The sequence below is a fragment of the Notechis scutatus genome, chromosome 5 (genome assembly GCF_049901735.1).
Source record: "Notechis scutatus isolate UNSWTSFEM ecotype Mainland chromosome 5, rNotScu1.2, whole genome shotgun sequence".
Classification (NCBI taxonomy): Eukaryota; Metazoa; Chordata; class Lepidosauria; order Squamata; family Elapidae; genus Notechis; species Notechis scutatus.
In genome coordinates this window covers 115797892-115821362 of record NC_142013.1, presented here as the reverse complement: position 1 = coordinate 115821362, position 23471 = coordinate 115797892, and the positions used below count along the sequence as shown (strand labels likewise).

The following is a 23471-nucleotide window of genomic DNA, read 5'->3' as shown; positions in this document are numbered from 1 at the left end:
CATGCAGCCATTGTGACTAACAGCTACAGGTCAACTTATCCTCCCTGATCTGATCTTGTCATTTGGTCACATCTTACACCATCAAGATTCCATAAACGAAGACTATGGTGCAACTTCATATGCGTATCAATCACCCATTGCTCGTCATGAAGTCACTTAAGAAGGGTTATGATATGGTGGTGAATTCTACTCTAATAATTCTCTCTAAAGGGAGAATTTTAGTGGGAATATACTTGGGAGTTTTTTGCCTCTGGAAAATTCTGGATGGACTGGCTTGATAATGTTTTTTCTTGTTTGCTGTTAATAATTATCAAATGTAAACCTTTTTATCATATAAAATATGTTGCATTTCTTAATGGAATTAGTATTCGGATTGATATCGAAGGACAACCCGCTTTGCAGCTTAGAATGCCAAGATGGCTCAGCTGGGGTCTTCAGCTGAATAAACACTCTTAGCCTGTTTCTTTAAAAAATAAACAAGTAAACAAACTCTATTGGCCTTGAAACTCATTCTTTCCTCTGTTTGTCTTTAAATAAATGCTGTCCTATTGGGGCCCATTGTTTCCCATCGAACAAACTTTACGTTTATTTTGAAAACCAGAATAAATACAACTTGTTTCCTATTTTTAATAAATGAATGAATAAGTGCTACTAGTCTTCAAACTTGAAACTGTTTTATCTTTTTTTTTTAAAAAAAAAAAGATTTTAAAATGCTGTTACTCTCGCCTTGAGACCCAATGCTTCCTCTCTGTTTTTGGTAAATAAATACCTAAATAAATGCTATTAGCCTTGAGAGCCCCAAAGGCGATTTTATTTGAAAGACAGCTGAAAAATTCCTGATTTTTCTTTGAGAAACGTTTTCTTTTTCTTTTCAGAATTATCAGTTGCCTTTAAAACAAAAGCACCTTTGGGACAATCCATGCCCTCTGAATGAATGAATGAGAGCCTCCATAGACATTAGCCTCATTCTTCCTTTGGATTTTGGGGCACCCCCTCCTCCAAATAGCAACTGGGGGGGGAGGGCAATGTTGGGGTGCCCTGCAGGCATTTCGGGGGGCGACGAGGAAACGACCCTCTTGGAGGGAAACGCAAAGAACGGCGTGCCAAATAACTGCAGAGCGGGCTTGAAATCGTCTCCCATAGATCACTCTCACGTTCGCAAGTCTAGGGTCGCGCTCGCCACCCACTTCCGGACACCGGAAGTGGCTCCGCTCCCGGCGGGTGTTTGTCTGCGTCGGCTTCCGTAGGCCGGCGGGGTTCTTCTTCCGCCCCGTCGGCACTGCGGGCTTCCGGGGCGGAGGATGGCGACGGAGCGGCTGAGCTGGTGGGAGCGCCCCGAGCGGCCCTTGGCGCCCCTCAGCGAGCGGCAGCGGGACTCGGTGCTGGAGCTGCGCGGGGCCTCGCCGGGGCTGCCCCTTCCGCCCGAGGTAGGCTGGCTCCCAGCCCGGCAGCGCCCGGGGCCCCCGCTTCGCCTGGATCCGGAGGGAGGGGGTGGCTGCTTGCCCTTGCAGCAGGCTGGGCCGGAGGAAAGGAAGCCACGCGGAAGCGCCTGGGAGGATCCTGGTCGGTGGGGAAGGAGGGGCCCTCTCGGGGCGTCCGAACTGGCAAGTGGAAGAGACTTGCGGACTTCCACTCCCAGAATTCCCGAGCTCACCTGCCTCCTGGAAGAGGAGGGGGAATTCTGGGAGTTGGAGTCCACAAGCCTTAAAGCTGCCAAGTTCGGGGACTCCTGGGGTGCCCTCCCCTCCCTCCCCCCCTTTTGTTGTAAACCTGAGCCTGGTTGTTTCCTTGCAGGCTTTTCCTTGCCCAACTAGGCGCTTCATCCTGATCATCAGCCACACCATCCCCGTGTCAGAAGGGGCATCTCTCTTCCTCCCCCTGCCACGCCCGGGGGGGGGGGATTCCCTGGAGGGAGCGGTTATAGTTGGGAGGAATTAGCGGCCGCCAAAGAAGAGGGTGGCTGCCCAGCATCAAAGCCGACCCCCAGCCAGGGACAGCATGGAAGGACTCAAAAGACGCAGCATAGTCACTAAACGAATGGTGGTAACTCAAGGACTACCTGCAAACGCTGTTTGGAAAGGTTACAGGTAGTCCTCGACTTACAACAGTTCATTTTGCGACCGTTCAGTTACAACAGCGCTGAAAAAAAGGGACCTATGGCCGTTTTTTCACACTTATGACCGTTGCAGCATCCCCGTGGTCATGGGATCCAAAATCCAGAGGGTTGGCAAACGACTCATATTTGACTCCTGCGGTATTCCCAGGGTCACGTGATCCCCTTTGCGGCCTTTGGAAAAGCGAAGCCAAGGGCCAAGATCAGACACTGGGGAGAGAATCGCCAAGAGCCATACGCGACCAGGTGGCTGACATTGTCTTCCTCACCGTCACCACCCTCATCGGTCTAGAAGGGAGGGGGTGGGGTTTGCTCTAGCAAAGCCTCCCAGCACTGAGGCTGCCTCCTAGTTGGGTCATGAAATGTCTGCAAGAAAACCGCCAGTCTCAGAGCCCCCCCCACCCCCCCGGACCCCTCATTTCAACCCTGAGCTACAAAGATTCTCCTTCATTGGGCTGCAAACCCGATTCATTTGTACTGTTTACACACAATACGATTAGATGTTATTGACACTCTTACTATTTTGAAAGCTTAATGTACAGAAACTAGGGAAAGGAGAGTGAAAATTGTATCAATATTAGTTGGAATTTTGGATGTCAAGATTACATGGGTAAAATTATGCAGCTTGGCTTTCTAGCATGATCTTAATGTTGATTGCAGTTTAATATTACAGTTTGGCTCTTGGACCCAGTGAGTCTTATTGCTACGCAAGGATTGGGGCGTGTTTATCAGGGTCTGATTCTCCCTTGTTACTTAAATATGACTCCATTTGAATGTGTATATTGTATGTATACATATAGTATTTAAAGACTTCACTTCCATATTTTATCACTTAGCAAGCAGACATGATTTACTTGTACAATACTGTCAACTGCCAGGAGACTTATGAGCTTCATAGGATGGCAACTGAATAGTTTTTTCCCCCTTTTAACAGCTGCCCATAGAAGATTTAAATAGCCTTGTCCAGCCATCATTAACAGTGACGCTCACAGCCACGTTGCCAGAGTCTACAGAGAACATTCTCTTGAAAGGATTCTCTTCTTTTGGTATGGAAAATGAAAGAATTGAAACGGCGCAGCAGGTAAAAAGGAAACAAAGAAACAGCAAGATTCCGGCATAATACCAAAAAACCACGCACTTGAGTAGTTGTGCAGAAATTCAGTTGCACAAGAAAAGGTGACTTAGATCAACCACACAGGGAGAATTTGTGTCTTTCTTTGACTGGCCAGAATCAGGAAAAGATGACTTGGATTTAAAGAGGTTTGGATGGCTGCAGCTACAAGCAAATTATCTTTTCCTTTGCAGATTCATATCCCCTGCGCAGCTCTAATGACTAATTTGGCCGTTAGCTTTCCAATGCCAGTTGGGACTGAAATAAGCAGTCCCGGGATGGCTGGTACATTTGTCTCTCTTTTCTTCAGTTGGGTCATTTTAAGGAGTCCGATGACCTTAGACTTGAGGCATCTGCTTTGCCCCCAGAACCCCAGAGTGGGCTTTCAAGTGACGTTGATGGAGTAAATTTCACTCCCTTTGGCTTGGGTGAAAATGGGAGGAAAAGTGAATGCTGAGATTTGGGAGGGAAGAAATGACAAGTTTATGCAAATAAGTAATAATAGTAATAGTAGTTGAGGGCCAGTTTGGTGTAGTGATTAAGGTGCCTGGCTACAAACGGGGAGGCTCTTGAGTTCCAGTCCTGCTTTGGCCAAAAAAGCCAGCTAGTGATCTTGGGTTAGTCACTTTCCGTCAACTTTTGGAAGGAGGCAACGCCAAACCCCTTGTGGGAAAACCTGCCCAGAAAAATGCAGGCCCTTATCCAAGAAATGGACGTGATTGAATGGGAGGGGGGAAACGCAGTTTGATTGACATTTGATAAATCCTCTCCTAAAATATTTCTTCAGTATTTTTAGAGAACAGCAAACAATAAAGAGAATGAAATTGTCAGCTTCTTCTGAGTTCAGGGTGATTTTTAAGAGCTTTCTCCTTTCATTGGTCTAGTTCTTCTCGTGGTTTGATCAACTTCATACACAGATGGATCAAGATGAGGAGACCAAATACCGGTATGTATATATATCTTACTTTTCTTAATTGTAATATGAATAATGGATAATGTGCAGTATCCATCAATAATGACTAAAGCAGCTGATACAGGCTTTAATTCCTCCAATATCTTGTACGCTTAGCATTGTTTTCTTCCTTTATTTCATGTATTCAACAAAAAATTTGGAGTCTTAAAATTCTTTTGGTATACTCTGTTATTTCTCTAGTTTACAAAGCTATTTTCTCTTGATTTTTCTAGTGAACCTGTTTCCTTTTCTAGTGAACCTGTTTCCTTTTTTTTAAACCATCTCCCTTGCCCTGTGATCTAGTTTCCCAAATGAAGCATGGTATACAAAGAATTACCCTACGTTGTATACTGCACACAGTAGCTGTACAACAGGCAGTCCAAAAGTTCTGCACTGTTTTATCAATTCTCCCACTGCTGCTACAAGTGGCTTAAAGGCGCTGTGGTTTGTGTGTTTCTCCAAGGCTGGCCAGGGCAGCTTATGCTGGATTTGAAGAGCAGTGTGATGCCATCCTGAATGATGTGAATTGTGCTCTTCAGCACCTAAAGTCCCTGCAGGAACAATACCTCTTTGTCTCAACCAAAACAGGGACCCTGCACGAAGCCTGCGAGCAGCTGCTAAAAGAGCAGGTAACCCAGACTTGAATGGCAGAAGATAAGCTGACACTTCTCATGTCCCAAGGCCAAAAAGGCAGGAATGGAGTCTAGCGTGGTGGCTCAGTGGCTAAGACGCTGAGCTTGTAGATCAGAAAGGTCGGCAGTTCAGCGGTTCGAATCCCAAGCGCCGCATCATGGAGTGAGCTCCCGTCACTTTTCCCAGTTTCCGTCAACCTGGCAGTTCGAAAGCATGTAAAAAAATGCAAATAGAAAAATAGGGACCCCTTTGGTGGGAAGGGAACAGCGTTCCGTGCACCTTCGAAGGCATTTAGTGCTGCCGGCCACATAACCACGGAGACATCTTCGGACAGCGCTGGCTCTTCGGCTTTGTGACGGAAGTGAGCACCGCCCGCCCCCTAGAGCCAGAAAGGACTAGCACGTAGGTGCGAGGGGGAACCTTTACGTTTACCTTATATATTAAACAATTAAAACTCGGACCGTACGTTTCCTGAACAATTTTTATCCCAGAGCTATAATTGCACTTAACAACGAACTTAAGGGCCACCATCAGTGAGCTGTTGGACAGGATTACTTGGTCTGTTGTGTGGAGGCTTGTGTGTTTTTAGGGGGCAGGGAATTTTGGCAGGTGGGGGGGGTGTTTGGGGATTGTCGTGTGTGTGTGCGTGTTGGGTGTGGTCTCTGGGTATTATGTGAATTTCGTTGTATGTGTATGCTGTGTATATAATACGTACAGTGGCAATAAAGAATTCAATTAATATATGAGTAAGGCGGCAAACATACCTAATGTTCCTGCCTCCTACCCTGTTTCTCCAACAATACGGCCTCCCCCAATAGGAAATCCCAGCATGTTTTATGACCCAGCCTTATTATATGAGAAACACGGTACTTCCCCCACCATGACAACCCTGTGAGGTGGGTGGAGTGAGAGGGACGAGCCCAAAGACATCCAGCCGCTTTCTTGTCGAAGGGAAGCCCACAGCTCCCCGTCTCCTGGTTTGTAGGCCAGCACTGGGATGCTGACATCAAACTGGGTCTCATTCTAGTGCAGCTTTTGCTACCTGGATCTGAATTATGAATTAAGAAATGATTGATTTACTTAGTTTATTACAATCATTTCTTATTCTCCTCCATGTAACACTGTCATACCAAGTTTATATCCGGATGAAATGTTGGGAACTATACTAAAATGCTAATATAAACGTAACAACCTATCAATCACCTGTGCTTTTTAAGAGGCAATTCCGTGTTGAGATAACATGCTTTTAATTACCTGCTAATAAATATTTCATTTCTTTTTAAATAGTCGGAGCTTGTGGACCTGGCAGAAAATATTCACCAGAAACTGTCCTATTTCATTGAACTGGAAAATATTAATACAGTAGGTACAGTTGTTTAGCTTCTCACCATTTCTAAAAAAAAGCCCCGTCTCTGAATTTGAAGTTCTTTCTAAAAGCGTATAAAGAAGTTTAAATAGTTCTCATTTAATAATTTGTGTTTTATGGTTGAAACGTAATAAACAAAGAAATGTACACAGAACTCATTAAAACCTTGGTTCAAGTAAACATGGGTAAGGTTTTGCCCTTTGGAAGATTCTAATTTCACCTTTAATAGCCATAGCAAGAGCCCTTAGACTTACAGACTGCTTCACAGGGCTCCACAGTCCTGTCTGAGCGGTTCACAGAGTCAGCCTCTTGCCCCCCCCAACAATCGGGGTCCCCGTTTTACCCACCTCAGAAGGAGGGAAGGCTGAGTCAACCTGGAGCCTGGTGGGATTCGAACTGCCAAATTGCAGGCAGCCGGCAGTCAGCAGAAGGAGCCTGCAGTGCTGCCCTCTGACCACTGTGCCACAGAGGCTCCTTAAAGACAACAAAAGAGGAAAAGCCTGAGATGCACTGAAATGGAAACACCAGACAATAGAGGGTAGATCGGGGGTCCCCAAACTTGGCCACTTTAAGACTTGTGGACTTCAACTCCCAGAATTCTCCAGCCAGGTGGGAGAGCTCTGGGGCAGCGGGTGGGGCCTGGGCAAGGCGCAGCACTCCTCCTCCAGCCGCCCTTCAGAGCTGGTGCTGAGCGAGGCGGGAGGGAGGGACCCACAATGGGCTCTGATAGTTGCCTCTGCAGGGTCCCTGGGCTGACCGTTGGGGGGGATGACCCAAAGTTACAGCGTCCTGCAGGGACGGGATGGCCCTTCGTGACCTTCACGGACAGCTCTGACCAGTCGGGGTGGGGGGAACTGGCAGGAGGCGGCAAACGGCACTCCCATCAGCTCCTCCTCCTCCTCCTCCAGCCCCTCTGTTCTGCTCAGAGCCTCTTTGTCTTCCCCTCCTAGAGACCCGCCAGCTGGCGTTCTTTCCAAGCCCCTTGAAGGACTCTGGTTTGTGGCTCCTGATTCTTTTTACGTTGATGAGAGGTGGGGAAGGGGGATTAAAAACGGCCGTTCCAAAGAGAATACTGAAAGTGTTTTTAAAATGGTAGAAAATAATGTGTATTGTTTTAAACACTGGAAAGCATATTGTGTAATAATGGTATTAAGTCAAGATTTCTTCGGTTGTGCATTTTTAATGACTTCTATTCCTTGTTTTGCCTCCCATAAGAAATTGAATTCTCCTACGCTGTCTGTCAGCAGTGAAAGTTTCATCCCGATGCTGAACAAGCTGGACGACTGCATCGCCTACGTTTCCTCCCATGTGAGTATTGCTCCTCTCCTCCTCCTCCTCCTCCACACATCACTGGCGGCTTCCGGGCACCCTTGCCATCTCTTTTCCATTTTTGTCCATTTCTGCATGGACTTTGTGTGGAGAGTCACCTAGAGGGTGAGATGGGCAGTGTATAAGTTAGATAAATAAAACCATTTCACTAGTTTCTGTCTGGAGGATAGAGCAATATAATGGACATTTGCCTTCCAGGCCTAAGATTGTGTCCTTTTACCTTTTTTCAGTAGTTAGCTCAGGGGTGCCCAACGTTGGCAACTTCAAGACCTGTGGACTTCAACTCCAGAATTTCCCATCCAACCATCCATCCATCCCCATGTTGGCTGGAGAATTCTGGGAGTTGAAATCCACAGGTCTTGAAGTTGCCAAGGTTGGACACCCCTGACTTAGGTCTATAGCAAATATGACGTTTTTGCTTGCTTTTAATTTGGTGCAGAGGGAACTTTGATTACCTAGAAGGTTTCTGCACATTCAGTTTGAAGCATGAAATCCATCATTCCCTTATTATTATTATTTTACTTTTTTACTTATCATTCTTGCTAAACACCCTTTCCTTCTTTTGCAGCCAAATTTTAGGGACTGCGCTGTGTATCTGGCAAAGTGCAACCAGTGTCTTTCTAAAGCGGTGCATCTTATGAAAGCATACACGGTGAACACCCTGCAGAACCTCACAAATCAGTTAATGAAAAGGGTACGCTATCCGCTCATGTACGTTCAGTAGGGTTAGATCTGTGTTCAGAGGGAATCGTCTGCACAAATGGCCTCAACGATGCCTTACTGGTGGCGCAAGGATGGGCAGCGTTTTTTTGGCCAAATGGTGCGTTTTTCTGTGGGATGAAATCCATACCTACCTTTGGACGCCCACCATGAAGATGCGGCACGACCACAAACACGAAGCCAAACAACAGGATCACAGCTCACCAGCTCAAATCCCCCGACAACTAAGACTAACCTGAACACAGCCAAGCCCCCACCTGAACAGAACACACCCCCAGCCAATCAGAACACGGCCAACCCCCCAACCAGTCAGAACACAGCCAAACCCCCAACCAATGAGAACAGACCCCCAGCCAATCAGAACACAGCCAAGCCCCCACCCAATCAAGTCACACCCCCACTAGCAGTTAAAAGGAAGAAGCAGCTGCAAGCTCACATTACTCCGAGAAGCACAAAGCCGAAGACACAAGCCTGAAGATGATGAATGAGACTTCATCGAAACGTTGCCTAGATACTTCCAATCTTACGCGGGAGAAAACCCGAATAACCAAAGATCCACATACAAATACCCGTGAAAACCTCAGAAAACGTGTGTGTGTGTGTGTGTGTGTATGTATATATATATATAAAAGCTTTGAGATCTTCTCTGTCTTATATGGGTTTGTGTAAATATCCACCTCCCCCCGCCCCAGTTGTGCAATAACACAGTGCGTAGACAACTTTTTCTTTCTTTTAGGATCCTTTGTTGGCTCCAAATTCAGACAACGCCTTTACTTTGTTTTATGTGAAGTTCAGAGCTGCTGCACCCAAAGTCCGGGTAGGTCGAACAGTGGAGGGAGACGGATAGAAGGAATGCAACATTATTGAGAAAGATTATTTGCTTTTATGCTCAGACAAAGCTTACTTGTTTCGCTTATGTACGCCTCTACGCTTCCTGGGATACCTCGAAGGTTGACAAAGGCAGTCAGTGCTGACCTCCAGGTCCCGAATCTGGGTCTCTGGCCAAAGGGGAAGGGTGGGTGGTGGAAATGCTTCCGCTGTAGGGCCTTTGGGTGTATTAGAGCACTGCGATGTTGGTCCGTTTGGCAAGGTCGTACTTGACAGCCAGTACATCCTCTCCACATATACTTGTGTCAAACTTTTGTTGCATTGGCTTTGCTTCACTATCTCTTAGTCTCTGGAATTAGCTGCTTTAATCATATTTGATCATATTTGGATTTTCAATTTGGGATTTTATATCCTTTCACTCCTGGGTCATGAAATTATACCTAACCTGTCACCTTTTAAAAGACTGGGAGGTTTGAATTAATAGGATTGCAGAAAAAAACCATTTACTCTAGAAAGACAGGAAGGCAAGATTTTTCACATGGGAAATTTATAAGTATTTCTTCAGAAAAGAGTCTCTTTCGGAGTGCAGAGAGGATTCAGGGTAACTGAACTGAATCAAAAGAAAACGGTTGAAACGGGAAAGCTTTATGAAGGATCGTTTTATCTTTTTTTTTCCCTCCTTGTTTCCTTAGACGCTTTTTGAACAAATCGAGCAACGATCTGAGAAAATGCCGGAGTATGTAGATTTACTAGCATTTTATATTAAAATGAATGCAAAATACTGTTGTGTGGATTGAGGCCCAAGAAGGAGCCACCTGATTCTCCTTCTCTCCATGAGTACAACAGGCCTGGTTGGGGAGACCCACCTGTGGTCCCAGGGGGGGCAGGCCTAGGTTTTCCTTGGCCTGAGGGGGCCCCCTTTGGCCCCATCCGTTCAAACCCCTGCTTTATGGCGAGAGACAGAGACACCAAAGATATTCCCAAAAGTTGCTGAATTCTGCCTAAGCAGCCCTGGGCCTCTTTTCTTTTCTTTTTGAAAGTACTTTACATTAAACGGTTTTACAGTGCTGGAAGCCTGTGCAAACTGAAATCAGAAGAAAAAAAGAAGAGAAGAAATACAAAGTGCAAAAAGGAAAAGAGGAAAAGAATAGAGAAGTGATTCCCAATCTTCCTTGCAAAAAGTAGAGGCAGATGACTGGTTCCTCTCATTGCACGCAGGCTTCATCTGATAGTGCCACCTCCCCCAATACAATGACCAGTCCAAAGATGGTTGTCATTTCTGTCCAAATGTTGGAAAAAAGTCCATTAAGGTTTCCAGTGTGTTATAAAACTAATCCATATTTTAGTCACGATCAAAGAAGTGAACTTTATATCCCTTTCTTTTGCTTCTAACCACGGAATGGAAGCAAGCAATGTTTCACTTGTTTATGTTTTAAGCTGAAAGTGTGTGGTTTTCTGTGCTGGGGACTATTGTTAAGTGACTGAGCAAGGCCACACCTCGTAAGCGGGTGAGGACACAGATTGCTGTGTATTTCCAGAGTTTAAAAAGAAAAAAAAAACCCAATGGAGATGACTGAGAGGCCTTTAAAATTATTCCTAACCTTGAAAATGGCACGATGGCTGCGTTGTGGTTTCTCGCTGGTTGGCTACCTAATTTCAGTCATGTGAATGACTGCCGGCCCCAAAAAGCCATTCCCCTTTCACTGCTCATTCTTAGCAGAAAAGAAAAGAGGCCATATAAAATGTAATTAGTTTACTACCTGTAAAGTTTCGTTTCTCTCTGAATTGCATTATTTTTCTCCCCCCCCCCCCTTTGTCTAGATACCGGCAACTATTAAGTGAAATCCACCACTGTTACCTTAATCAGAGAGAACACCTGTTGGGGCCTAGCATCACCAGCATGGTCACAGAATTAACTAATCGAAACAACAGAGATCATTGCGCTCTGGTAAAGTCTTGTTTTTTGCCGTTTTATCTTTCTGTCTTTGCGTTTTCATTGTTTTTTAAATGAAATGTTGGCTCCTTTTGAATTTAAGAGAAAAATATTTTGCTCACGTGTGTATATTATTTTCAGCTTTCAGTGACATGCATTTTTCTCTCTCAGTTTTATCATGCAGCAAGCCTGTTTTTTCTTAACAATTCCAAAAGAGATCAAAACTGCCTGGTGGACTTTGCTTTTATTTGGCCAACTTGCTTATATAGACAGACACCTTTTTAATTCACTGTGGTTTGGAAGACCCCAGAGAGAGAGAGAACCAATTCATTAATGTTGGCTAACACTTGAGCGGCGTGAGTTGAGTAACTGCGCTGTCTAACTTGAGTTGCAATAGCGATTTATATCTTGACTGAAACTGCAGGCAGCGTTTCTTTTCATGGCATTGGGTAACAATCCAGTCCATAAATGGGAGGCTGGGAGGGAAGAAGCAGAGAAGCCAGGGCTGAGCCAGCGGTGTGACTCCATGGCTGCCGTGAAGTTTCCCCACCTGCCAAGGCAGGAGTCACCCAGTCACCATCTCAGCATTAGCGGGAACCGGTTCAGGGATGCTAACCAACCTGTGTCTAACCAAGCATCTCTTTGTGACGGACTTCAGGTACGGAGCGGCTGTGCCTTCATGGGTCACGTGTGCCAGGATGAACACCAGCTGTTTGACGAGTTCTTCACAAAACCAACACCCAAACTGGAGTAGGTGACCCCTGTCATAGTATCGCTTCTCCTACCAAATCCTACCAGCAGTGAGGAGCGAAATGACCCATTTCATTCATCCACTTTTAGCTGGATGCCCTTCTGGGTGGAAAGGCATTTATTAACGTTTCTGATCTTTTGGTGTCTTTGTTCTTCTCTCTCTCTCTCTCTCTTTTTAGTGAGCTTCTGGAAAAGCTGTGCTTGTCATTATATGACGTCTTCAGGCCCCTGATCATCCACGTAATTCATTTGGAAACCTTGTCTGAACTCTGCGGGATCCTTAAAAATGAAATGCTGGAAGATCATGTGCAAAACAACAGTGAGTATAAGAATCAAAACCATCAAAATAAGGGCATGCATTTTAAACGTGACTGGCTAGTGTGAACACAGGTAGTCCTCAGTTGGTGGCCAATCACTTAGCAACCTTTCAGAGTTACAACACACACACACACACACACACACACACACACACACACAGCTCCTTATAACCCAGTTTCAAAATTATGCCCCCTGCAGAGATTCCCTCAGACACAACCAACCGCAAGGACATTTGCAGCACACACACCACCAATCTTAACATTAGTAATTAACATTATTAGATAAACGTATACAAATAAAAGTTGTTCTGGTTCTATTCTTGGAAGTCCGTCCATTCTAAGCAGAGGCAGTTCCTTGTTCCCCAGTTGGAAAATGAAACAGAATATGGCAAATAAAGAACGTTTACAACTAGAGATCATTCCTAAATTCAGTCCAGGAACTTTAGGGCAATGCCGTTTTCGTCCGGATAGAATTAGAGTAGCGTTTCTCAGCCTTGGCGACTTTGAGGACCTGTGGACCTAAAAGTCCAAGAATCCCGTGGCTGGCAGGAGAATTCTGGGTTGCCACGGCTGAGAAAGCTCCCGCGTAAGTGCCTCTTTTATGATGACTGGGAGAAAGTTGGAGAGAGTGAGAACTTTGGTATTTTTTCTCTTCACAGTGAAGCAGCTGGGGGCTTTCGCTGCCGGAGTGAAGCAGATGTTGGAGGATGTTCAAGAGCGGCTGGTTTACAGGACCCACATCTACATTCAGACCGACATTCTGGGCTACAAGCCTGCCCCCGGGGACCTGGCCTATCCTGCCAAGTTGGAAATGATGGAGGTAAGGTGTGTGTGGGGGTGGGTGGGTTGCAGAGGAAGACAAGGCATCACCTTGACAGAAGGATGATGAGCCTGCCAAGCGCAGGTGGTTCGTTTGGGCTTTTAAAATGACATTACAAGGAGGCCTCCGACACTGCCCTGTCGCTGGGCTCGGGGCCTGGAACTGGGTTGAGAAGCTCATGAGAAATAAACGGCCCAAAGTTCTGTCTATGTGGACAACTAAACCCGTGTATACATAGAGATAGTCCTCGACTTACAATTGACCCTGCAATTTCAGTCGTAAGTCATGAAGCAAAATGAACCCTCTGGATTGATGGCTTTCTTGTATGCCAGTATTGACGGATATCGAACAAAAATGATATTCTCTAAATAAGATTCAGTGTAATTTCAGTCAGGGGTTCTGCCACCCCAGACATTATTTTTGCAGAAAGATCTTGAATTCCAGAGTCAGTCTGTATTGAGGGAGATCAACACGGGGGGAGGGGGGGGAGTTGGGTTAAGATAATTATAACAAGTAATAAAATAGGCAAACGTCTTTTGTGGGCTCCTTCACAAAATGGATTTTTCATGGCAGCAAATTGCCCAGAGCTTAAAAGAGGAAGAGAAGAGATCGCACGCAGAGGCTTCCTCGACAGCTGCAAAGCAGGAAGATCCAGACAGCTGCAGCGAGGTAAAACTTGGTATGTATGTGCAGTTGTGCAAAGTTGTGTCCTTGAAAAAGTCCACTGGTAGCCGTTGTATTTGGACACCGATTCTCAGTGTCTAGAAAGGCCATGAGGGAAACAAACGCAAGCCGCCTCATCGGCTTGGCTGAAGGGATCGCTGCTTTAGGCTGTTGTTTTCTGGACATTGTTTGGTTTAAAGGATAATGGCGGATTCTTGCCACGCCTGGGAAGAGCCCGGTGCTTCAGTCCAAAGGCATTGGGAATGGCCCTGAGGGAAGAAGAGAAGGGCAGAGGCTTCCTTTCGCTCTTAGTACGGTAGATCTCATACTAGGGCAGGGGTGGGCAAACATTTTGGCTCGGGGCCGCATTGACTTTTAAAATTTGACAGACGGGCCGGGTCAGCACAAGATTTTTGGGAATCGCCCCCCACCCTTCCCCCTTTTCCTCCTTCCCTCCCTCGGAGGCCCCCTGAGTCAGGAGTTGCTACCGCCGCGCGCGCTCCGCGCTCCAGTCCCGCGCTGCCTCGGGAAGGGAAAGGCAAAAAGGAAGAGCCGCGGCGGTGCTTTGCAATGGGAGCAGCGGCACCGAGGCTCAGGCTCAGCGGCTCCTGGTTTTGCCTTTTCCTTCCCAAGGCAACGCGGGACTGAGCCGCACGGAGCTGCGCCGGCAGTAGCAACTCCTCACAGCCCCAGCCAGACACCTGAGCGGAGCCCGCGAAACTGCCTGTTGCTGCTGCCGGAGCATCGCCGGTCGCCTCCTCCAAGCAGCCCGCCCGCCCGCCAGGCTTCCCCTCTGCCGCGCTGCTCGGGGCCAGGCGCGAGCCCATGAGTTAAAAGGAAGCCGAAAGTTGCTGGGAAGTTGCTCGGGTGCTGGGAGCAGGCTTTTAAAGTGCCGCCCAAGCAAAGTTTAAGCCTGGAAGCCCCGGAAATCGAGCAACTTCCCAGCAACTTTCGGCTTCGTTTTAACTCGTGGGCGCCGCGCCGCCCCTGAGCCGCGCGGCAGAGGGGAAGCCCGGAGCACCGCTGGGTCACCTCCTCCAAGCAGCCCAACTGCCCGCCTGCCCGCTGGCTTCCCTCCGCCGCACGGCTCGGGGCCAGGCGCGAGCACCCCAGGCATGATATTCTTCCGATTAAAATCGGAATTCCACCTTTGGGAATCGCCCCCTCCTTTCCCCCCACCCCTTCTTCTCCTCCTTCCCCTCCCTTGGAGGCCCCGAGTCAGGAGTTGCTGGTGCGGCTTCGCGCTGGCTCCAGTCCCGCGTTGCTCAGGAAGGGAAAGGCAAAAAGGAAGAGCCGCGGTGGTGCTTTGCAACGGCAGCAGCGGCTCCTGGTTTTGCCTTTCCTTCCCGAGGCAACGCGGGACCGGAGCCGCGTGGAGCTGCGCTGGCGGTAGCAACTCCTGACAGCCCCAGCCGGATACCTGAGCGGAGCCCGGGCGGTGCGAGCGGAGGCCGCTGAGCGGCAGGAAAGGGAGCTGGGTCAGCCACAGACCAGCCTCCGTGCAACACGCCGCTGCCCGGCCCCGGCGAGGGAAAGCAGCGGGCATTCCCGGCGCGCGCGGGGGTCTCTTTGCCGGCCCCGATTTTTTTCAGAGCGGAATATCATGCCTGCCGCCCGCGAGTTAAAACGAAGCCAAAAGTTGCTGGGAAGTTGCTCGGTGCTGGGAGCAGGCTTTTAAAGTGCCGCCGAGCAGGACCGCCGAGCCGGAAACGGGCACCAAGGCAGGGCAAGGCTCCACCAGCAGCGGCCTAGCTTTAGGTGGCTCCAAGCAGCCCGCCCGCCCGCCGGGTGGAACCTTTCCTGCTCCTCGGCGGGAAGACGCTCCAGCCTGCAAGCTTTGCCTTTGCAAAGTTTAAGCCTGGAAGCCCGGAAAAAAAGGGGATCGGCGGGGACTCACCTTCGAGAGGTCGCACTCGAAGGTGATTTCGAACTCCCAGCCAAGGCCTTTGCAAAGTTCTTTTCTTTCCTACTCCCGAGAGCGCCCCGCACTGTTTTGCAGCTTTGGGGGCCACGCGGCACAGGGCAGTACGCCACACCCAGCGATTTTTTTTCAGGGGCGGGCCGGATTGGACAGACCAATGGCAGTGATTTTTTTCAGGGCGGGCCGCATTGGACAGACCAACGGGCCGGATGTGGCCCCGGGCCGTAGTTTGCCCACCCCTGTACTAGGGTGTGGTACACAGGTGATCCCCGGCGACCCAACGTTTCCCTGGAGGATGGCTAGCTGGGGGGTTCTGGAGTTGAAATCCACACTTCTTCAAGTAGCCAAGGCTGAAACATGCCTCTAAACCATCCCGCCTTCCGCATTTGCAGATACGCTGGGTCCTTGTAGCCCGAGAGCCCATAACTCCGTGTCCCCTGCGGATCTCCACGGGATGTGGTACCCCACTGTGAGGAGGACCCTGGTCTGTCTCTCCAAGCTCTACAGGTGCATCGATGTAAGCGGTTAACACATTATTATCATTATTATTATTATTATTATTATTATTTATTATTTATTTATTTATTATTTTTGGTGAGATTCACGGCCTTTGGGGCCGGTTGGCAGCTCAACAGCTCGAGACCTAACCAAGGACCTAGGAACTGTTCAGGTAGCGTCGGAGGATATAAGCTGTTCCAAGTAGGGTGGCTTTTTGGTAGAATCAAGGTACTGAAGTCTGATAAATTCAGCATCAGCATCATCATCTTTATAATTACTACTACTACTACTATGTATTGTGTGGAATAACATAAATCTTTTAATAACTCGCCCTGTTGTTTCAGATTTATTGCCTGATAGGTTTGGGTAAATAAATCACACTCAACCGGGTAAAGGGAAGGTGCCAGCGGTATAACCTTCTGCCCCCCCCCCCCTTCTCCAGGGAACGGTCTTCCAAGGATTGTCGCAGGAGGCGCTGTCGGCCTGCATACAGTCCCTGTTGGCGGCTGCAGAGTCGATTGCTAAAAGCAAGGTCAGGTACAAGGGCTGGTCAGGAGCAGGAGGGGGGGGGGAGGCCTTGGCAGGGGCACTCAAGTGGGTGGGTGGGTGGGGGGCAGAGGGGTTTGCTCTGAGGAAAGGGACCTCCGTCCAGGTTGCCTCCCGCCACGACCTCTCTGCGTGGCCTCAAAGCTGCTTCTGGCTTGCTTTTATCAGTGACAGGTCAGTCCTCTTGTGTCCACCTGCCTTGACCTCTGACGTTGTTGTTGTCATTCAGACTCAGATCGACGGGCAGCTTTTTCTCATAAAGCACCTTCTGATTCTCCGTGAGCAAATTGCTCCCTTCCACTCCGAATTCACCATTAAGGAAATTTCGCTGGATCTGAAGAAAACCAGAGGTATTGAATTGTCGTTGAAGACACCCCAAACGCAGCAGGGGTGAGAACCCAAAGTGGGAAACCAGGCAGGAAACAGCACTGGGTCAGCTAAAGCTACTTAGAAGGCTGCATTAACAGAAGCCTGCGAGGCTGGAAGTTCCGGCTTCCTGCCTTCCATTCTCCATAGTGGGTGTGTTTGGTCAGACGTTGGAATGGGCAGATAATGACTTGTGCGTTGGATGGTTTGAGCATTTTGGAGCATTTCAGTCAAAAAACTTAGCAATAGGCTGAATCTCTGTGCAAATTCTCCGTCATCCAGGCCATGGTTTTGTCCCAAAGGGGCTTTTCTGCAGTTCCAAGGAGGCTCCAGGACCACAACACCCAGTCCTTCCAGCAGTTCCAGGAGGGCTCCCCCCCACCCACCCACTTGCCCCCCTCGGGTGATCCCGAGGACACGGGGAAACCTCCAAGCGGCCTCAGTGATTCTCTCCCAAGGAACTAACACGATGACATGACTGCAAGGAGGGTAAATAAATCCTTCCATTCCCCACCATTCAGTCAGAGCTGAAGAAGCTTCTTGGATGAGAAACGAAACGTCCTCAAAGAACAAACGAGAAAGTCCAGTTGCCTCCTGAAGAAAAAGCACCTTTGGGATTATCAGCAGGGCTGGATGTTACTAAGGAAAGATCAAAATTACATGCCGCCATGCATGGAAAGCCTGTGATCTCTATGTGGTCTTCAAAATTCACAGGAGGATTCTTAGAAGTTCCATTCGACTTGAATGCATAAAATAAATATTCATCAACATTCCTTACTAAATCTGTTCTCTTTTCTCAGCTGCTGCCTTTAAAATCCTGAATCCCATGACGGTTCCCCACTTCTTCAGACTAAGTAGCAACAATGCAATCGTACAGTTCTTACTGGAGGTAACAAGGCGGCTTCCTACAAAACGCCAGCCTGCCTGGGAAAAATCGCTCGGGGGTGTGTGTGGCACATTCCAGATTTCCCCTCTGCCTTCCCCTTGCAGGGCACGCCAGAGATCAGGGAGCACTACATCGACTCCAAGAAGGACGTGGACCGGCACCTGAAGCTGGCTTGCGAGCAGTTCATTCAGCAGCAGACCCAGCAGCTTGTCGAACCCCTGCAGGAGTTTCTGTCAAAGGTATTAAAAGGACTAGAAGCCCGTACCAGCGCCATCGGTTTGACCTATTGAGGCTAGACATTTTGTTTTTATTCTCAGAGAGAGAGGGAGGGAGAGGGATGGAGAGAGAGAGAGAGAGAGAGAGAGAGCGGGGGAGAGGGGGAGGGGGAGAGAGAGAGGAGAGCAAGAGAGAGGGGGGGAGAGAGGGGGAGAGAGAGAGAGAGCACCTGTGAACGGGCAGATTCACTGCTGGATGCCCAGTTAACGTGCTCCAGGGCTGAAGGGACCTTTTGAGCCAACTGAAGGGCTTTCTACGGAATATTATAGGCCTATTTCACGCGTATTTCCTCCTCTTCCCCTCCTTCCTTCAGGTTTCAGCCTTGACCGCAGTGGCTTCTCAGCGGGGTCCCAAGTACAATCTCTCCCAGCAGCCGTGGGCCCAACCAGGTAGCTTTTTCCAGCCGTGGGAAACTCTGCGATCCGCCTCTGAGCTTTGTTGATTTTGAAGGCTTCTTAAGTAAAATCACCGTGGCAGGTTTTATTTGGTTTGGGTTGCTCTCCAATCAGCTGCCACCTCTTTTCGATTTAATTATGTAAAATTTACCATTAATAGAAGAAATGGTTTTTATATCTTGAAGTTGAACCCCTCTTAAGCCTGCTTGGTCCTTTTCAGCCGCCATCCCACAGAAAGAATTGACTTACGACCAATCACTTAGCGACCTGTTGAAGTTACAACAGACCCCTGTTACAAAGCAATGGGTTTGCTTAGCAACTGCCCTGTCCACTTAACAACCCCTGCAAAACAAAGGGTCATAAAATCAAGTCTGGTCACCTGGTGACTAGCTTCACAACTATCACAACTTGCAACTGAAATTGTGGGACTCTAATCTATAGCTATAAACCAAGGATTGCTTGTAATCGCATTCTTAAATGTATTTTTCCCCACACTTTGTTGTTGATTTTAGAGAGGTTTGTGTATAAAAATATAGTCAGTGGAAAGAAGCCTTCTAAAACACAGAGAGGGGGAAAGAGATTCTGTTCCAGAAGAAGTTCTGCAAAGTTCTGAGCGCCTTTGTGTCTGTTTTATTCATAGTGAAGATCAATGACTTGGTGTCATCCACCTACAAGAGAATAAAAACGAAGCTGCCGTCAACCTTACAGAGCATGTCACTTTATTTGTCGAACAAGGACACCGAATTCATCTTGTTCAAGCCCGTGAGGGTAGGTCTCTGGTAGCATCAGATGCGGTTTGTGAATTTGTGCGTAACACACTTGACTTCAGTGCTGACGTGCGCGGAATCCTTGCTCTGCGTTGTTCTGCTCGCCCTCCTTATTTCACTTCAATTGTCCCTGCCAGGGTTCTCAACTGTGGCAATTTCCAGACAGCCTGGCTGGGGAATTCTGGGAGTTGAAGCCCACGCGTCTGAAAATGGCCAGTTGGAAACGGTGGTTCCTGCCATCTCTCCCCTGCCAGCTCCTTCCTCTCTCTGTGGATCTCAAATAAATGGTCCAAATTGGCCCTCGGACCCCTGGGTGGGGCTGCACGTGTCTCTGAGAGAGTTGAGTGGTGTGACTTAAGTGCTTGTCGGATTGTGTGGAGGACTGTTGCACAACCTTGGAGCTCAGTATTGGTGCACACGTTGCTTTTAAGAGAATGAAGAAGTCACGAGGTTTTTTTTTTTTCTCCTTTTCCATTAAGAACAATATCCAGCAAGTGTTTCAAAAGCTGCATGCCGTCTTAAAAGAAGAATTTAGTAACGAAGATCTCCAGATCATAGCTTGTCCGTCAATGGAACAGGTTATTCTAACAGTTTATTTTCCCATCTTTTTTAAGTTTCTCTTTTAAAAACTATTTGTCCTTTATTTTGGGAGTAAACTTTTAGGTACAAACATTTATGGGGAGAAAGTAGGAAGGATGGATAGGGGACACTGGTAATTTTAATTCCTGAAAAAATGGCAAATGGACATTTGCTTTATAAATCTTCAAGAAAGTTATTTGTGTTTCTAAAAAGCCACCTTTGTCTTTCAGGTAAATCTCCTTTTGTCAGTAACAAAGTAGCCAAAGCTCACACGGCTTCTTCTTCGTAGCCTCCGTGGTGGTTGGAGGCCACCTGCCTGGTTGCCCTTTGAGGATCCCACTTCCCATCCCTCGAAGGGGGGGAGAAGAGTCATTGCTGCTGTTCTGCCAATTCAGAAGCATCCCCAAAGATTCGTGGAAAGCGTCTCTCTCTCTCTCTCTCTCCCTGGCGGCAGCTACTGTGATGAAAAGCAGCCCTCCTGCTTGCATTCCTCTGCTCCATTTTGTACCCAGAGAAGATCTGCTTTGCCAACTCCCTTAAAATACTTTGGAACAACTCCAGTTTGGAGAATGGATGCCTTTTATTCATAAACTGTACATCAGGAACACTTTGAAGTGTATATACAGGCCTTCCCAACAAAGTAATATTGCCAATAACGAGCATGATTATATTGTTCATACATGCCAACAAATCATCAGACTTTGTAGAGTGCAAATGCTAATAGTGAATTTATGGAAGATGCCATACAATCAGATTATGGTATAGGTATAGCACTTAATGTAATCTACTTTGAGATACCAGTGGTTCCCCCCCCCCCCCCAAAAAAACAAAACACCCTTTATAGTGATGAATGCTGACATTGTTTTTATTCCTGGCAAATAGATTGCCTTGCCTTAAAATTATGTCCACAAGTTTATGCAGAAAATACAGCGCGGTTGTAATAAATTCCCATTTAATAGGTTATGACTGATCCATAATTAGTATGCAGAAAATGTGATGTGGAAAGATTGGGAGAATGGAGTATGTAATTGAAGTGCAGAGCTGCAAGATCTGTTGCAAAAATAGAAGCAAACTCAATTTTTTCCCATAATTAAATCTGCCCTTGAATTAGAACAGTGTGTTTGTTACTGTGAAGTTACAAAAAGACATGCTTTTTCTATAAACTGATTGTTGTGCATTTTTACCAGGCATGGAGAAGTATTGAAGTTTGCATTTTACACCTAGTATATATTGTATTATAAGTAAGATTAAAAAATTATATTGTTCAGGGAACCCAGGTAATTTTTAAATGAGGTGTGTTTATATATCTTTCTGTTTAAAATAATTGGTATTTAGAAAATAGTTCAAATACTAAAAGTTTTGCACAATCCAGACTTTCTTCTGTATTGCTCTGTTTAATATTAGACTCATACTGTTTAAAAAATTTTATGTTTCAATTCTTTAGGGAGATAAATTAATTTTAAAGAACTGAAATCAATGTTTGTAAGCATTAGAAAATAAGTGGCATCAGATTTTATTCTAATCCAGTTATTGGTACGCTAGTTAAGTGAAACACATATGTAAAATAATCAGCTGTGAATTTTGAGTACAGAGATTTTCAATCGAATAGAATGTGAATAAGTGTATTGTATCTTAAAGTTGGAAGTGGGTAATTTAAATGCTTTACTTTCTAAAACAGAGAATTTCTGTTACAAACATTAACATTATTTTATTATTCAGTGACTTTCCAAATCACAGAATAAAAATATAACCTGTACAGATAGTTAGCTAAATAAACAGTGTATATAATTTTTCTAATCTTTGTGTGATCTTGTTCTCATTTTAAAAAAAGGTTTGCTTTCTTATTCTGGGCGGGTTTCGTTTTATCCAATATTCTTCAGGAAACTTTACCTTGTTAAAGCCTTTAAGATCTTAATTGCAGATATAGAAATATTCTCCACGGCATAGCTGTCTCGATTAAAACTTCTCTTTAGGTCCTTTCGAAAAGTACGTGTTATATCGGCTTAACTAGTATAAAAGAAAAAAAACCTTAAAAGTTCTGTTAAAAAATTACATGGTTATTACCAGTTATTTTATGCGTATGTAGTTAAAGTGATTAAAAACAATACACAGAAGAGATACAAAAGGTTGCCAGAACATCTCAGAAATGTTGTTTTTTAAAAGATTTAGGTGGCAAATAAATATAGTTGAGCCCTTCAAGAAGAGGATAAATTCAAATAAATCTGCAGCCAGGATCTGTTTTTTCAAAATGTATGTTTGTTTGTCTTGAGACCTGTTGAATCTTGGCAAGATTTTGGCAGTGGGTTGCCATCATTGCCTGCTTCCTAGGGCTGAGAGAAAGTGCCTGTTATATATATGTGTACACACACACACACACACCCTCCCCAGACAATGCTGTGGACCTGGTTCAGGCATCGCTTATCTGACACGTCCTGGATAGAAGGGAGAGACCTTCCAATCGTCCTCACCACTCTCTGCACTGCCTCCCTGTCTGAAGCAGGGACACATCCAAGCCCGACAGTAATGCAGCGCGACAGGATGCTCTCGGTCGGTCGTCCCTCCACAGAAAGTGGGAAGGGAGGGGGGGGGCTCTCCTCAGGTGAGGCAGAGAAGGAAGGCACCGCTGTGCCTGCTTGGCCAGGGCCTCGCCGCCGTTGAGACCAGGCTAACCTGCTTGACAGCTGCGCCGCCAAAAACGTCAGACTACTAACCGCCTCCAGTTGAATTAGCAAGAACTCTTCTAAGCAATGAAGCCTCATGTCTGCATCCACAAAGCTCCCTAAAACCAGTTTGCAAACCACGTTGGGGCACCGCCTGGAATGGCTGGGATCAGAGGGCAGCTCCTAAGAAAGGAGCCGTCAAAGGTCGGTCTGGAGAAAGACGCAACCCGGCCATTGTGTCCAACCCTCTGGGCGGAAGGTTCAAAGCTCACCCTCTGCCAAGAGCAACCAATTTACTTAGCACGAAGGCTCTCAATTGCTATGGAAACCCTCTCAAGAGCTCCTGAAATTGGCCTGGATACGCCAAGAGGGAAGCAAAGGGAAGCTGCAGAACTCAATCTAAAAAAAGAAAAAAGAAAAATAAAGGGGGAGGGCAAAGTCTCCAGAGCGGTGGGATCTCAGCTGACCTTGCAAGGAAAGCAGTGAAGGAACCCTCCAAACTGACCCCGTTCTCCGAAAGCCACTCCAGAAGAGCTGCAGGGATGTTTCGGCCCAGACCAAAGCAGCATCTTTCCTTAAAACGGATGCAGTCGCTCAGAAGCTTCAGGGACTACCTAACCTGAGGTACAGGCAAACACAACGGGGACTGGCCACACAGTCGGTTAAGTGAAGCAATCACAAAGACTCCGGCCTTTAAGTCAAGTGTGGGTGTACCCAACCAGAGGCAGGTGAAGCTGGGGACTGGGCTGCAGAGGGAGGCCAGGTCTCTGGGATGAGCCCACCTCCTGCCCAGGAAGGGGGCTGGTTGGCACGGCCCTTTCCGAGCCAGTCCCCGAGCCCCGTCTCTTCACGCAGAGCCAGATGATGGGAATGTCCCGATGGTGCCAATCCTGATTAAACCCTCCCACACAATGAGCTTAGGACCATGCAACGGCCCGGCTGAGGCCTTCATACCGAAGGGCAATTAGGATTTTAGCATTTGTAATGGACACCCAGTAGGGTGATTGAAATATAATGAAGGCTGCTGAAGGATGCTGTTGCT

The 23471-nt window shown here is 47.0% G+C and overlaps 1 protein-coding gene across 1 annotated transcript; it reads left to right on the top strand.

The window, feature by feature from the left end:
• Window positions 1-1253: 1253 nt before the first annotated feature.
• On the top strand, window positions 1254-21566 carry COG3 (component of oligomeric golgi complex 3). The gene is made up of 23 exons (XM_026687216.2): window positions 1254-1427; window positions 3048-3194; window positions 4109-4170; window positions 4640-4805; window positions 6097-6171; window positions 7391-7483; window positions 8073-8198; window positions 8961-9041; window positions 9745-9788; window positions 10874-11000; window positions 11644-11735; window positions 11915-12054; window positions 12712-12872; window positions 13446-13551; window positions 15849-15973; window positions 16397-16486; window positions 16730-16850; window positions 17667-17755; window positions 17857-17991; window positions 18342-18417; window positions 19064-19191; window positions 19670-19768; window positions 20000-21566. The coding sequence occupies exons 1-23, from the start codon at window positions 1302-1304 to the stop codon at window positions 20027-20029; spliced, it is 2439 nt and encodes an 812-aa protein (XP_026543001.1). The 5' UTR covers window positions 1254-1301; the 3' UTR covers window positions 20030-21566.
• Window positions 21567-23471: the final 1905 nt, after the last annotated feature.